At 45.0% G+C, this 12,182-nt stretch overlaps 2 protein-coding genes across 10 annotated transcripts in view; both read left to right on the forward strand.

The window, feature by feature from the left end:
* acoxl (acyl-CoA oxidase-like) overlaps positions 1–1,819 on the forward strand; it is a 667,710-nt gene extending 665,891 nt beyond the window's left edge. The window contains exon 19 of the mRNA XM_072500077.1: positions 1,394–1,819. Coding sequence (XP_072356178.1) covers positions 1,394–1,588 — 195 coding nt within the window. The 3' untranslated portion in view covers positions 1,589–1,819. The remainder of the gene's footprint in view (positions 1–1,393) is intronic.
* A 2,289-nt stretch (positions 1,820–4,108) lies between these two features.
* bcl2l11 (BCL2 like 11) overlaps positions 4,109–12,182 on the forward strand; it is a 46,039-nt gene continuing 37,965 nt past the window's right edge. For 2 of the 9 annotated variants that reach the window (XR_011940801.1, XM_072500080.1), the window contains exons 1-2: positions 5,614–5,669; positions 9,318–9,724. Coding sequence is in view for 6 of the 9 variants with exons in the window: in XM_072500080.1 (XP_072356181.1) it covers positions 5,662–5,669; positions 9,318–9,724 (415 nt within the window). In the remaining 3 variants the exon portion in view is untranslated. The other 7 variants (XR_011940802.1, XM_072500078.1, XM_072500082.1 and 4 more) reach the window with 6 other exon arrangements.

Genomic DNA, 12,182 nt, shown 5'->3' on the forward strand with positions numbered 1-12,182 from the left:
ACTGATTAGATGTGTGCGCACTTGATGCTTTTGTGCAGACAGGGGTAGGAGCGGGGATACTCTTGTGTCTGTTTCTCTGCGTGTTGATTGTTAAAAGCTACACAATCTTAGAATAATAACAAGATGAAATCTTAGCCAATTCGTGCCATGAAATCTAAGCCCCTCGGTATTATATCGGGGCATTTTAATAAGTTTTTCTTTCAGGCCGTTTTAATGTATCTGTGAGTAATTTGATTTATTTTGCTCTGAAATGCGTCCCAGCAGCTTCGTGCCGTTTTTTTTTAGCCAGACCAGACGCCGACTGTGTGTAGTGGCGGTTTAGAGGGGCGGCACACGGCTCGATTTTAAAGGTTTGTCTAGCCCGGTGTTTGGATGGTATTTTATACCATCGGCTTGCGTGACACTGGAGAGCGATCCATTGTAATGTATAATATAAATGGCCCGATTTATTTTCATAATGCCGCCCTTTATATAAATGGTATCGCCGCGTCAAACTCGTAGCGAATCTGGCTCGTTTGATCAGATATAATTTAAACGTCGCTCTTTGAATTTTCTTTTTAAGTAAACCGAGAACCGCAGTGTAGAGAAAACCATTTTTGCAGAGTATCTTAAACAGCTGATCGGCCCTAATGTGAATCATTTCGAAAGGATCTTCCCACACGATCGATGTTAAAGTAGACAGTACGCGTGACACACACACACAAATGTTGTCAGAATGGCCAGAGCCCCGTCTGACTGCAGGGTGATCTGTTCACGGGGTATCCGAGTTAACGCAATTGGAAATGTGCGTGTCAAAACTCTCAGGACCTCACCCAGCCCCGCACAGGGGTCAGGGCAAATGGGGTCTGTGCCTTTCCTTCTTACGGTGGCTTTCTTCGGCGTTCAGCACTCAATAGCCGATGTATAATAAATAAGTGCAGTAATGTTTTAAGCTGGCGGGCGGGGGGGAAACCGCCGATGAAATGACTTTGCCACACATTGATTGACTTGAAGGTAAGTTTCTCCCTCCTCAGTGAGGGCTTTGGGAGGGTGGGCTGGGATGGCTCAGTGAGGGTGGGCAATAGGCCGGAAATTCAGATTGAAACACATTACAAAACGAAAATAGATTTAGGAGGTTCATTTGGGATTGTGTGGGGGGGTGGGGGGGGGGGGGGGGGCGGGGGTGTAATGAAACGATTGTCCTTCTCATCTTTGCCCGGGTCTCACATCCACCTGCAGCATCTCAAACCCCCTGCCGCCCGATGGTTTATTTAACATTGCTTCTCAGTACCTCCCGCGAATGGGGCTCTTTGATTTTCGTTTACTGATAACCCCATCGACGCCCCCCCCCCCCCCCCCCCCGCTCTGTCTGTCTCTCTCTCTGTCTAACCCCCTCCCACCCTGTTTCTTTCAGCTAACCGAACTGTGCAGCTTGGTGAAGGAGGACTCTTTGGCCGTACTGACAGCGTTCAATATCCCCATCGCGACAGTCCACGCTCCGATCGCCGGCATCCCCAACCCTCGAGCAAGCTGGGCTTTCTACCCCAAACCTGACTTGAACCGTGCCGGCGCCGCCAAAGCCACAGTATTCGCCCGGGCCAAACTCTGAGACGACCCGGGCCAGCATCAGGGACAGTACCGTGCCAAACATAAACGCCCTCCCCGTTTTTTTATTGTCCCCCCACCCCCACACACACACTTGTTGTCAAACTGTAAGATGATCATGTTGTGGGTCGAAATAGCACGAAATAGGTTGAATTTTTCAGAAACCATCTTATTATGGTATTGTATTTTTGTGATATAATGGGAATCAAAAATAAACACATTTTCATTCCAAAAACGCCGTCTTGTTTTGTCTTGTTGCACTCCCTAATTTGGTGCGCTGTTTAGGGTGCGCGATTTTAACTTTGGTGATTCGTGTGGGTGGACATTGTTACTTTCTCACTTGATACTATCTCTCCCAGAGGGGCACTCTCCCTTCGAAATAAAACTCTCCCCCCCCCCCCCCCCCAACAAAACAAAAATAACAACCTCTGTTCACCTGGAAACGATCCATGTGCATGCAAACTACAGGGAAAAAGTTCTTGTGAGAATTGTCTGTGCGCAACAGATACGTTTATTTCAGATTTTAAAATTCTCTTGTGAAAATGAAACTTGCGGTTTTTTTTAACTTGTCGTTTTCTCTAGTGTGTCTACACTCTTGAATTCGCTGTATGTCATTTGCAACCCTGTTGTTATTTGCGATTTTTGAGACCCGACCCGCGTTGAACACTGACTTGCATTTTACTGATATATATACCGAGAGGAAAACTATGCTTGTTTATCAATATTATCTTGCGGCGCTCCAGGCCCCCGAGTTTATAGAGCAAGACGATGAAGAAGACTTCATTGTCACATCAAGGTCTTCCTCCACCGTAACCAACTTCAAAGGCGTTGGGGCAGTTTCTTCCCGAGTGCGGTTTTCATTATCTTTGGATAAAGCTCGCGTGGAGACATGCAAACTTCATTTCAATTATTGTCTTTTGGAAATGGACTAAATGGGATTGAATTCGTCTACCGCACCGCGCCCAGACGCTGACAAGACTAATAGCCATCCCGAAAACATGTTTCCTTTATTTTAATATATAATACACATAAAAAAGAAAAAACACAAAAGTTCGGATGTGACAAATCGCGCTTTCATCATTGCTCACTGGGTCGCGGTAACTTGCAATAACTACATTCATTTAGCAGTTTCTGTTTTGTTGCATTGAGGTTTTCTCGGTTTGTTTGTATTGCTGAGATTTCTATCCCTGCCAAGTGTTTTTCGCATCGAGGTCTCCCTCCTCTCTAGCAGCCGTCGCTCAAGAGACTTTTAAGACATGTTGGTAGTGGAGGAAAGATCAACGCCGATATTTGGGGGGGTCTGTCGCCGACTTCGCATTCAATGGCCACTGGATTCGTTTCACTTAAAACCCTGCACCGCGCACAACACGCAAAAACAAAATGAACCGCCGGCGATGACAGCGATCTTGCTTTTTAATTTATTATCCCGCCATCTCCCCCCCCCCCCCCCGAGTGACACCGATGTGTTTTCTTCCTTCATCTTCTAAATTTGCGATGCCGGTGATTGAGAGGAGCTCCCCGCCACCCCCTAATAGTTTACAGAGCCTATTAGCTATTTGATTTTATACAAACATTTTGCGTTTCTTTTTCAATTGACCCGAATGATTTTGTGGCATCAAATACAGAGCGACCGGCATTATCGATCTTGGGAGCGCCGATTCCACCCTGGGCAATGACTTTTATTGATCTCAAATTCGCTTTCCCAGCCTTCCGACAGTGGCCGTTCCTTCCCGCGCCTGACTTGTTGTGACATGCCCCAGTGTTATTCTCTATTGATTTCAATCATCCCAACAGTGCCCCCAAGCCTCTCCTGTAGAGGAACTTTCCTCTCTCCTCCAGAGCCTCCCCCCAGCGCTCCGTCGGGCTCCACCGCCTCTCTCTCTTTCTCCCCCGCATCCCTTCTCCCGATGTCGAACCTTATCGGGGGGGGGGGGGGGTGTATTTTTTCTCCTCCCCTCTTCAGGAAACTCACCCATGGAGCTATTTATCATTTACCCTCTACCATGACCCCCGCGTGTTCGCGTTGACACTTGTGCAGATGTTCCTGTCTGCATCGAGTTTTAAATAGTAGTCCCAATTTAAAATAAAAATTCCCTCAGCGAGTCGACCACTGAACCACTTTTGGTTAAAAAAGGAGAATCCATCTATCCCGCTACCCTGCGCGTCGAAAGCCGCTGTCTCCCGGCTTTACAATATTTTGAACCCTTAAAATCAAAACAAACTTTTTTAAAACACGTAATTATATATGCATCGATTCTTTCTTAAACTTGCCTCTGATAGGCGGGTGTTTATATTTTCAACTCTCCGCCTGTTCCTGCACCCCTCTCTACAACCCCCCACCCACCAACAAATTCTCCCTCTACCTGCCCTGACTTGCCCCCGCGGCTAAGCTGGGTTGCAGTCATATATACAGATATATAAATATATGTGTGCCTGATGTACAGCCTCTCTGGGCGGGGACCTCTGCGGCCGGGGGGGGGGGGGGGGAGAGAGGGAGGAGGAGGAGGAGGAGAGTAGGCTCATTGGAGCATTGCTGAGACCCGGGGCGATCAGTGCCACACTCGCGCACAAACACACGCACACTCTCTTTTTGCAGCTACTGGAAAGTGATCTCAAGAATCTGTGGGTCTCCGCCAGCTTCAAAAAAAAAACAAACACAAAGGAGAGCGACCGAGTGAGAGCAGAGCGTGCAGCCACCCCAACAGGTGAGGCACTTCCAGCAGGCAGCAAGCTAGAGCCCCCCCTCCCCCCTTTTCCCTCTTTTATTGTTAACCCGCCGACCCTCCGCTCGAATTTACTTCAGATTGGGGTGGGGGTAACGATACCCCCCTTTTTAAATTTTGTTTGTCTTGTAACCAAAACAGGCGGCAGGACCGAGTAAGCCGGCGGAGTAGACAGCGGTGAAGGTAGCGATATCGGCGTAAAAGTCGCCTGACCCGCTTTATCCTGATAGACGTTGGTTGGATTTGTTTTAGGTTGAGTGGAGTCGGGTGCAGTCGTATTTTGACTGGGGTGGAGTGCGGCTATTTGGAGGAAGGAGAGGCGGTCTCGTGTGTCTGTTGATTGTCCGGCTGCTGAAAAATTCCCTTCACGGCAGCAATAACAAAACCACATGTACTGTGTGTGGTTTACGTAGGCGATCGACCGAAAGTTGGGGAGTTTAGGACTGTTACTTCACACACATTTGGAGGTTATGTATGTGCATTCTGTCACAAATATATATATATATATACACACACACACACATACCGCCTTCACAAATCCCGACATAACCGAAATTCAAAGCTTAAACTTCTGATGCAACATTTCTGTTTAGTTTTGCCTCTGGGACGGCCGGGCGCTTTAAGTGCGTTTTTTTGGCGATTGGCCGTAACTTTTTTTCCTATTTCGGTTAACTTATTCCCCCCCCCCCCCCCGGCCGCGTTATCACTCAAACTTTTTTTTTTGCATTGTTCGTGCGTATGCTCGTTCTGTCTTTTTTCAAAAAATAATTCCGGCCACACATTGAAAAGTCAGGATTCAGATCGGCACTGTGTATCATCGACCGAGTAGGAGAAATGAAAAGGGGGCGATTAAAAACTAATGATTATTTGAAAGTGAAGCCAGTTTGGGGATTTAAAAAAAAACACGGGGGGGGGGGGTAGCATTTTAATGCATGCGTTGAGCGGGATTGCTGTGTGTTTGGGGCGTTGTCGCCGCTTGCTGAGACGTTGCACTGGCCGAGCAGAGTGTAGAAGTTTTGTGTCTGCTCCAGTGTAAAAGTTTTGTGTCTGCTGCCCCCCCCCCCCCCCCCCCCCGGTGCACCCAGTGACCGTGTGACTGACTCCGAACGCCAGCGCGCGCTGTGCGCATGGCACACAATCGCCAGAGTGTCAACAAACAAGGCCGACGTCACAATCCCCGGCCTCCAATCGGCCGGCCCCGGCCCTGGAGCCCAGCGCTGATTGGTCGGCCGAGCCGGCCCGGGCCGCGTTCCAAGGTATGTCAATCAAGAGTTTTTTTCCCCTCTTGGCTGGCTCTTTAAACCCGTGCACACAAGTGTTGTGCCTCTGCGCGTGTGTATATGGGGAGGGGGAAATGAATGGGTAAGCCTTCTTTCCGGGAGGGGGTCGTAGTCTGCAGGCCAGATAAGCGCACTTGATGTACACGCGATTCTGCGAGTTGTAGTTGGCAATTATGATTTGACAACCGTGCTCCCCTTTTAAAAAAAAAAACCAATACACCCGACAGCAGCAGTTGCAGCGCCGGAGGGATGGGGCAACGTCCACGCTTTGTCTCTCCTCCAGTAGTCAAGATTTGTTGTCCTGCATGTCCATTATAGCAGGTACGTTTCGGGCGTGGAGGAGTAAAATGAGGACCTTTTGTCTCTTATCTGTAAACCAGCCGCGCACAGTCGGTTCTGTAACACTTTTTAACTATAGGGGGGCATTTTCTTGGCGGTAGCACTGTTTAACTGGGGAGAGGGAGGGTGGGTATGTTCTTGGCAGTAAGCATGGTTTTTCACTGGGACGGGGAACATTTTCTTGGCGGTGAGCACTTTTTAACTGGGGAGGTGGACATTTTCTTAGGAAGGGTAGTTTTTAACTGGGGAGGGGGGCATTTTTTGGTAAGGGCTGTTTTTAACTGGGATGGCATTTTCTTGGCAGGGACCTTTTAACGGGAGGGGGGATTTTCTTGGTGGTAGTACTTTTTAACTGGAAGTGGGCATGTTCTTCGCAGTAAGCTGTTTTTAACTGGGGGGGGGGGGTTCTTGGCGGTGAACACTTTTTAACTGGGGAGGAGGCATGTTCTTGGCGGTAGCAGTGTTTAACTGGGGGGGGGGGTGGATTCTCTTGGCAGTGAAACGGGCCCCTGGCTTGCAGCACAATCCAAGCGGCGCAGCCACTGCCTTATTCTCTCAGCCCGGATTGTTGACAGTGGGGAAGTTGTGACGCACTTGCTGGAGCTGCTGCCAGTTGTGTAGAAAAAAAGGGCTGCGCTCAGCACTTTGGAGAGAACAATGGGACTGTAGTAGGAAAAACGCCAGATCCACATCGAGTGTTCCCTCGCATCTCTTACTACCAGATTTCATCAGCACGAAAACACACCTCTCTCGGGGGAAGAGACTCCAGTTCGAGGTTTTATGATGACTTGTAGAAATAAAGCTTCTGCAGTTTGCACTCAGCCAGGAAAATGATCTGCAGCCTTGATAGAAGTGGAACCTTTAAGGAAGATTAAACTGATGAGGTGCTATATTTTGTAGAGCCTTATTAAATTGGGAAAATCATGGAAATTAGCCAAAGCTGCAGTGCACAGACAAAGGGGGTACTATTCTGAAGTTTTGGGGGATATTTTATACCTATTGCCTCTGGCTTGGCAGCTTTCACACTCTTATTTTACGGGAAAGGCTTTTCCAAATTCCTTTGCAAATACATGCAGGTGAACTGGGCAAATCAGTGAAGAATCATCTGTATCAAGCCATACAGTTGATGAAATACACGTTTATCTTAAACATGGACCTATTGTGAAATGTATCACTTAATGCACTGGAATAGTTAGGGAGGTTATTCATGAAGGCCCACCATTCAATCTTGTCCCTTGCCTGTGGTGTGATCCTTGGGTTAAATCACCACCAGTCAGCTCTTCTCTGAAGGGAGAGCAGTTTATGGTAGCTGGGACTACGGCAACTTTACTGCACCTAGTTAGGCACACAATTGTTGTGAGAGCAAATTGTGACCGTAGCCTTCTCTGATACTGCTTGTGGAAAAGGTAACTCACCAGAAACAGACCATCAGTACAATCAAATGCAAAACGTCGGATGGACTACAGGTAGATTGCTGCAGTGCATGGGCAAGCAGGATAGATAAACATCGCTACAACTCTTTGGGGATGAAATTCTTTGTTTCTGCCCCCCCCCCCACATAAGGTCTATTTTAGCGCATGCTCACTGCTTTAACATATTTGTGTCTCTATTTTTCACGTTGGAAATAAGTTCAGTTCTCTTACCGGTGTTTTCTCTTCACTCCCCTTCTCATTATTGGTGATGTGCTGGAATAGGTCTCCCCAGTCCTTGTGTAACCTCGTACGAGTGATTTCATGTGTTAATCTTAACAATAAATGGGAACCTGCTATTCGACCAAAGGGTCATCTCATCTCAGCCAGGGTAGGCTTTTCTTCCCAATAAAGGCAGTGAGGCATTCTGCCGTGTTTTCATGATCATCTTACTGACTAGATGTGTGGCCACCTCGGTTTGCATCATTTAGTCCCATTGAGAAAACCTCTATGTTCTGAGCCACCGGGGGAAAAGCTACTACTTCAATAACTTGTAGAATTTGTTATGAATATGTTTTTTCTGTGGTTTAGATCAAACACAAACTTTTGATTCTAGATTTTGCATATCTAGCTTGAAGTATTAATAGCTAGTTGATAGTCTGAAGTTTTCAACCATTTGTTCATCGAATCAAAAAGAAAACTCAGCGTGGATCCATAAAAGTGTTTAAGAATAACAAAATAACTATTAAACTATTTTTAAGACTCGATTATATATCCATAAAACGTGTTTAAAATCATGAAGGGTTTACATAGAGTAAATGAAGGAAAACTGTTTGCAGTGGCTGAAGGGTCAAATCACTGGACAGCACAGATTTAAGGTGACTGGCAAAGGAACCAGAGGTGACGCGAAGAAAAACCTTTCTTTGCAAAAAGTGCTTATGATTTGGAAAACACTGCCTAACAGGGTGATGGGAGCAATCTCGTTGGTATCATTCAAAAGGGAATTATTAAATGCAGGACAAAGCAACAATTGTAGTGATATGGAGGAGTGGAACTAATTAGGATTGCTCTTTGAAAGAGCTGACACTAACAACAATGGGCCAAATGTCCTCTTTCTGTGTCATACTATTCTATGATTCTGTTCAGACCCTCAGTGTTTAACAGGCCCACATTTCCAGATTGTGCGGTGTGTTCAGTTCGCTTCAATTCAGGCAGCCGCCTTTTGGAAGTTTCTGACAGCAAGACGTGGAAAAGGAAAAGTAATTTAATGGCAGTTCCCCAAAATTTGTTTTAATTTGATAAATCTGACAAACCGCCGCCTGAGGGATTCGTCGGAAGCCAGTCAACTTGGCAAGTGCGCAAAATTGACTTGGCGCCAGGATCAGCTTTGGCTGTAGTGGGGGAGTAGTTTTGACTACCTTCTCTCGGCACTTGTCCTGCTACATTTAATCCCAGCGCACAGCCTGCTGCTTTTAATCCCTGTACAGAAAGTTAGCACAAGAAATGAAAACTGAGAAGGTATCCACCGAAACTAAATTTAAAACATTACAGGTGGCGACACGGTGGAGCAGCGGTTAACACTGCCTTACGGCATCAAGGACCTGGGTTGGATCCCGGCCCCCCCGGGGTCACTGTCCGTGTGGAGTTTGCACACTCCCCGTGTCTACATGGGCCTCACCCCCACAACACAAAGATGTGCAGGGTAGGGGGATTGGTCACGCTACATTGTCCCTTAATTGGAACAATGAAACAAAAACGCTGTATAGGGCTTTACCCTACAATTTGGAAAAGTTACGAATAAAGGTGGCGATCAAATTGGCTACCTTCTTGAATGAACCAGGTGATCAGGGTGATAATGAATCTAAAATTTGTACATGTATATTAGTTTTGAATGCAGCATGAAGTGCCATTATTTCACAAAAATTTTTTTTATTATAACACTTTTTTAAGACTCGAGATAAATGATATATTTTTTTCCTTAGGGAAAAATGCAACGACTTTGTGTTCCATAGGAGTGAAGGTGGAACCGACGGAACCAAACAGCATCCATATTCCAGACTTAACATCACAAGCATGTCAAGAGGTGAGCTTTCTGATCAAGGGGATTCCCCTACTAGCACAAGGTGCGAAAGTATCCAAGTGCCTCCAAACTTCGTTACGACGTGTCCACTCTTTAATATTAATTTCTTGCGTGGACCACATTCCTCTGTTGCCCCGTCTTCGCGATCCAGCAGGTTATCCAGTGGATGCTATTCTCTTGACACAGACAGTGGACAGATGACTAAACCCACAAGCTGCGACAAGGCTACACAGACTCCAAGCCCAACCTGCCAAACCATCTACCATGCACAGCACGCCTTGGCACAAGCCCAACATTTACAGATTCGTGGTAAGAGTCTCCTTCTTTGGTGTCGACGCAGAGAGGCAGCCAGAAATTCTGCTAATTGAGTTCAGAAAGTTAATGGATGTCAATGTTGTTTTTGCCACTTAGATTTATACTGTTGCTGTGGAGATGAAATAATTCCCCGCAGGAAGTATCTGAAGTAGACAAGTTTCTTATTTACTTAGGGCAGTTCGCTTGGGCTGTGTGTATGAAACTGAGGAACGTTCTTTGATTATTTGAAAGTTTAAATGTCCCTCTATGCATATATTTTTTTAAAATAAGCTGTTATGCTCCCTCGACATTTTTGAAAGACTATCTCGAAACTCCTCAGCTTGTACCGATGCTGCAAAAACAGTAGATACAAGTTTTAACGAAAACAAAAAATGATCCATGAGACACTATTTTCAAGGCAAAGTCCGCTGGAATAATGAGCACCATATTCATGATAAGAGGAGAAAAAAAACTAGTTCACTCAAAAAAAGTTGTCCCCATTCTGTATCAGTAATAGAGTTCAAGGAATAGATCACACACCTTTGTATCTAATTCCAGTAATGCACAACACTTAAATTCTACTATTTCCAAAGATGATCTCCAAACCAAATCTCCCAAGCTTGGTCCGTGTGTGAATTTGTAATCAAAACAATGTCCTTCAAAGGATCCAGGTGGAAAAAGCATGAAAACCCCCCACAAAACAGAACAGGTTATGACTTTGAGTCCTTTGAATGATTGAGTTACATGCTGACTGCTATGTAGTGACTAACACTGAAGGGACCCAGGAAAAGATTGTAGTGTAGTCAAAATATGGGTGGGGACTATTTGTGTAAGTAGACAAGGGCACCGTCTCATTCATCTGCTCTGCCTGCACGTTAGGCTGCTTTTGATGGCCATTTGTGTACTGTTGTAGATGATTAGATTTGATCTGTTAATTCACATTCATAACTTTTCAGCTAACTGCATGGAATTAAGAATGCAGTATTTTCTTTGAACTAATTAGTTTGCATATTGTAGAGCATTGGCATATAATAAAGGAGCTAAAAATGATTGAAGGCAGAAAAGAAAGCATCTCCAGGTTTACTATATTTAGCAAATGTAAATGCCGCCCCAGTCCCAGAGGACTGCTGTCCCCTTTGAGAGTTGACTGGTGATGACTTCACCTGAGGGTCACCACACCTCAGTCGAGGGGCAAAGTCCACTGGTGATGAAAAAGAAGCTGCAGTTGTGTTAGAATTTTCATTGCCAGGTGGAAGAGGAATCCAGCAATAGTAAACAAGGTTTCCTGCACTAAGATCTTAAAGCCTACATTTGATAATTTGGAAGGGTCAAGGCTGTTTGAAGGCTTTTACCCCCACTAGTGCCTAATGTTTCTGGTGTGTTTACATTTGTTTTGTAACCGTGCATGTTTCAGATTATTGCCACAAGTCACTGTGGTCTCTCTAACCAGCAACCAAAAAACAAACTTTGTTTTAATGAAACTAAATGCAAAGGATGATTTATTTCTTCCGTTGTATTCATTACTTTTTACTCTGCTTATTGCAAGAACCTTATAATGGGTCTTTTGGTTCATCATATATTTTTTTCTGCTAAAATTTATGGATGACATGTTATTAAGGGCCATTGTCACCCATTTAAAGTTCACCTTCAATAGCAGCCTTTTTCTGTTTGGAACCCTGGAAATTTCATTAGAGGTCAGGTTTTACGCAGGAAGTATCTGGATACTATAACAACTATTAATAATTACAGGCAATTAGTGTTAATTCAAAACATAAGTGCTGTAAACATACACTGAAAAGCCATGTTCCAAACCTTGATTGGAAAGCTGCAAACTATGCCAATTTGTTTTACTACAAGTTTTTACTTAAACCTTCTAGTCCTTTTGAGTAAGTAAAGTCGCCATAGTCTGAGATAACCAAGGCTGCTTTCCTGTTTTGAGGGGCAGAGCTGACTGGTGGTGATTTAACCTGAGGGTCACCACACCTCAGGCGAGTTGCTTCATTCGGTGACATTGTCAGATAGGTTGAAGAATACCAATTGCTGTGACATTAAGCACAAAAATGTTAGCAGTGTCTTCCTTGGTGAATCGTTTTGCTGAAAATCCCCATGCTGTTTCAGCAGACTAACATTCATAAATATGTGATTTTCAAAAAAAATTGCGAGGGTGTGAGTTTTTCACACGACCGGTGTTAATGTATTATTCGTAACCTTTTTATGAGTCTATGCCTCATCTCTTTCCTCACATTTCTGGCTGGTGAATTTTAGACTTCTGTGCAACGCAGCATAACATCATGAATCAAATGGTGCGTGTATTTCTTTTTCACTTATTCCTCTTTGAGTCGGGTTTCTTTTCAACCAAAAAAAAAATAGTGTTTCTGCTTTAGTTCTTGGCCTCTTTGAAAACCCCAGATTAATTTCACTATTAACCACTTAACCACAGTATTAATTTCTTGAATTACTTTATAGTACAAAA

This window comes from Scyliorhinus torazame, chromosome 4, assembly GCF_047496885.1.
Source record: "Scyliorhinus torazame isolate Kashiwa2021f chromosome 4, sScyTor2.1, whole genome shotgun sequence".
Lineage (NCBI taxonomy): Eukaryota > Metazoa > Chordata > Chondrichthyes > Carcharhiniformes > Scyliorhinidae > Scyliorhinus > Scyliorhinus torazame.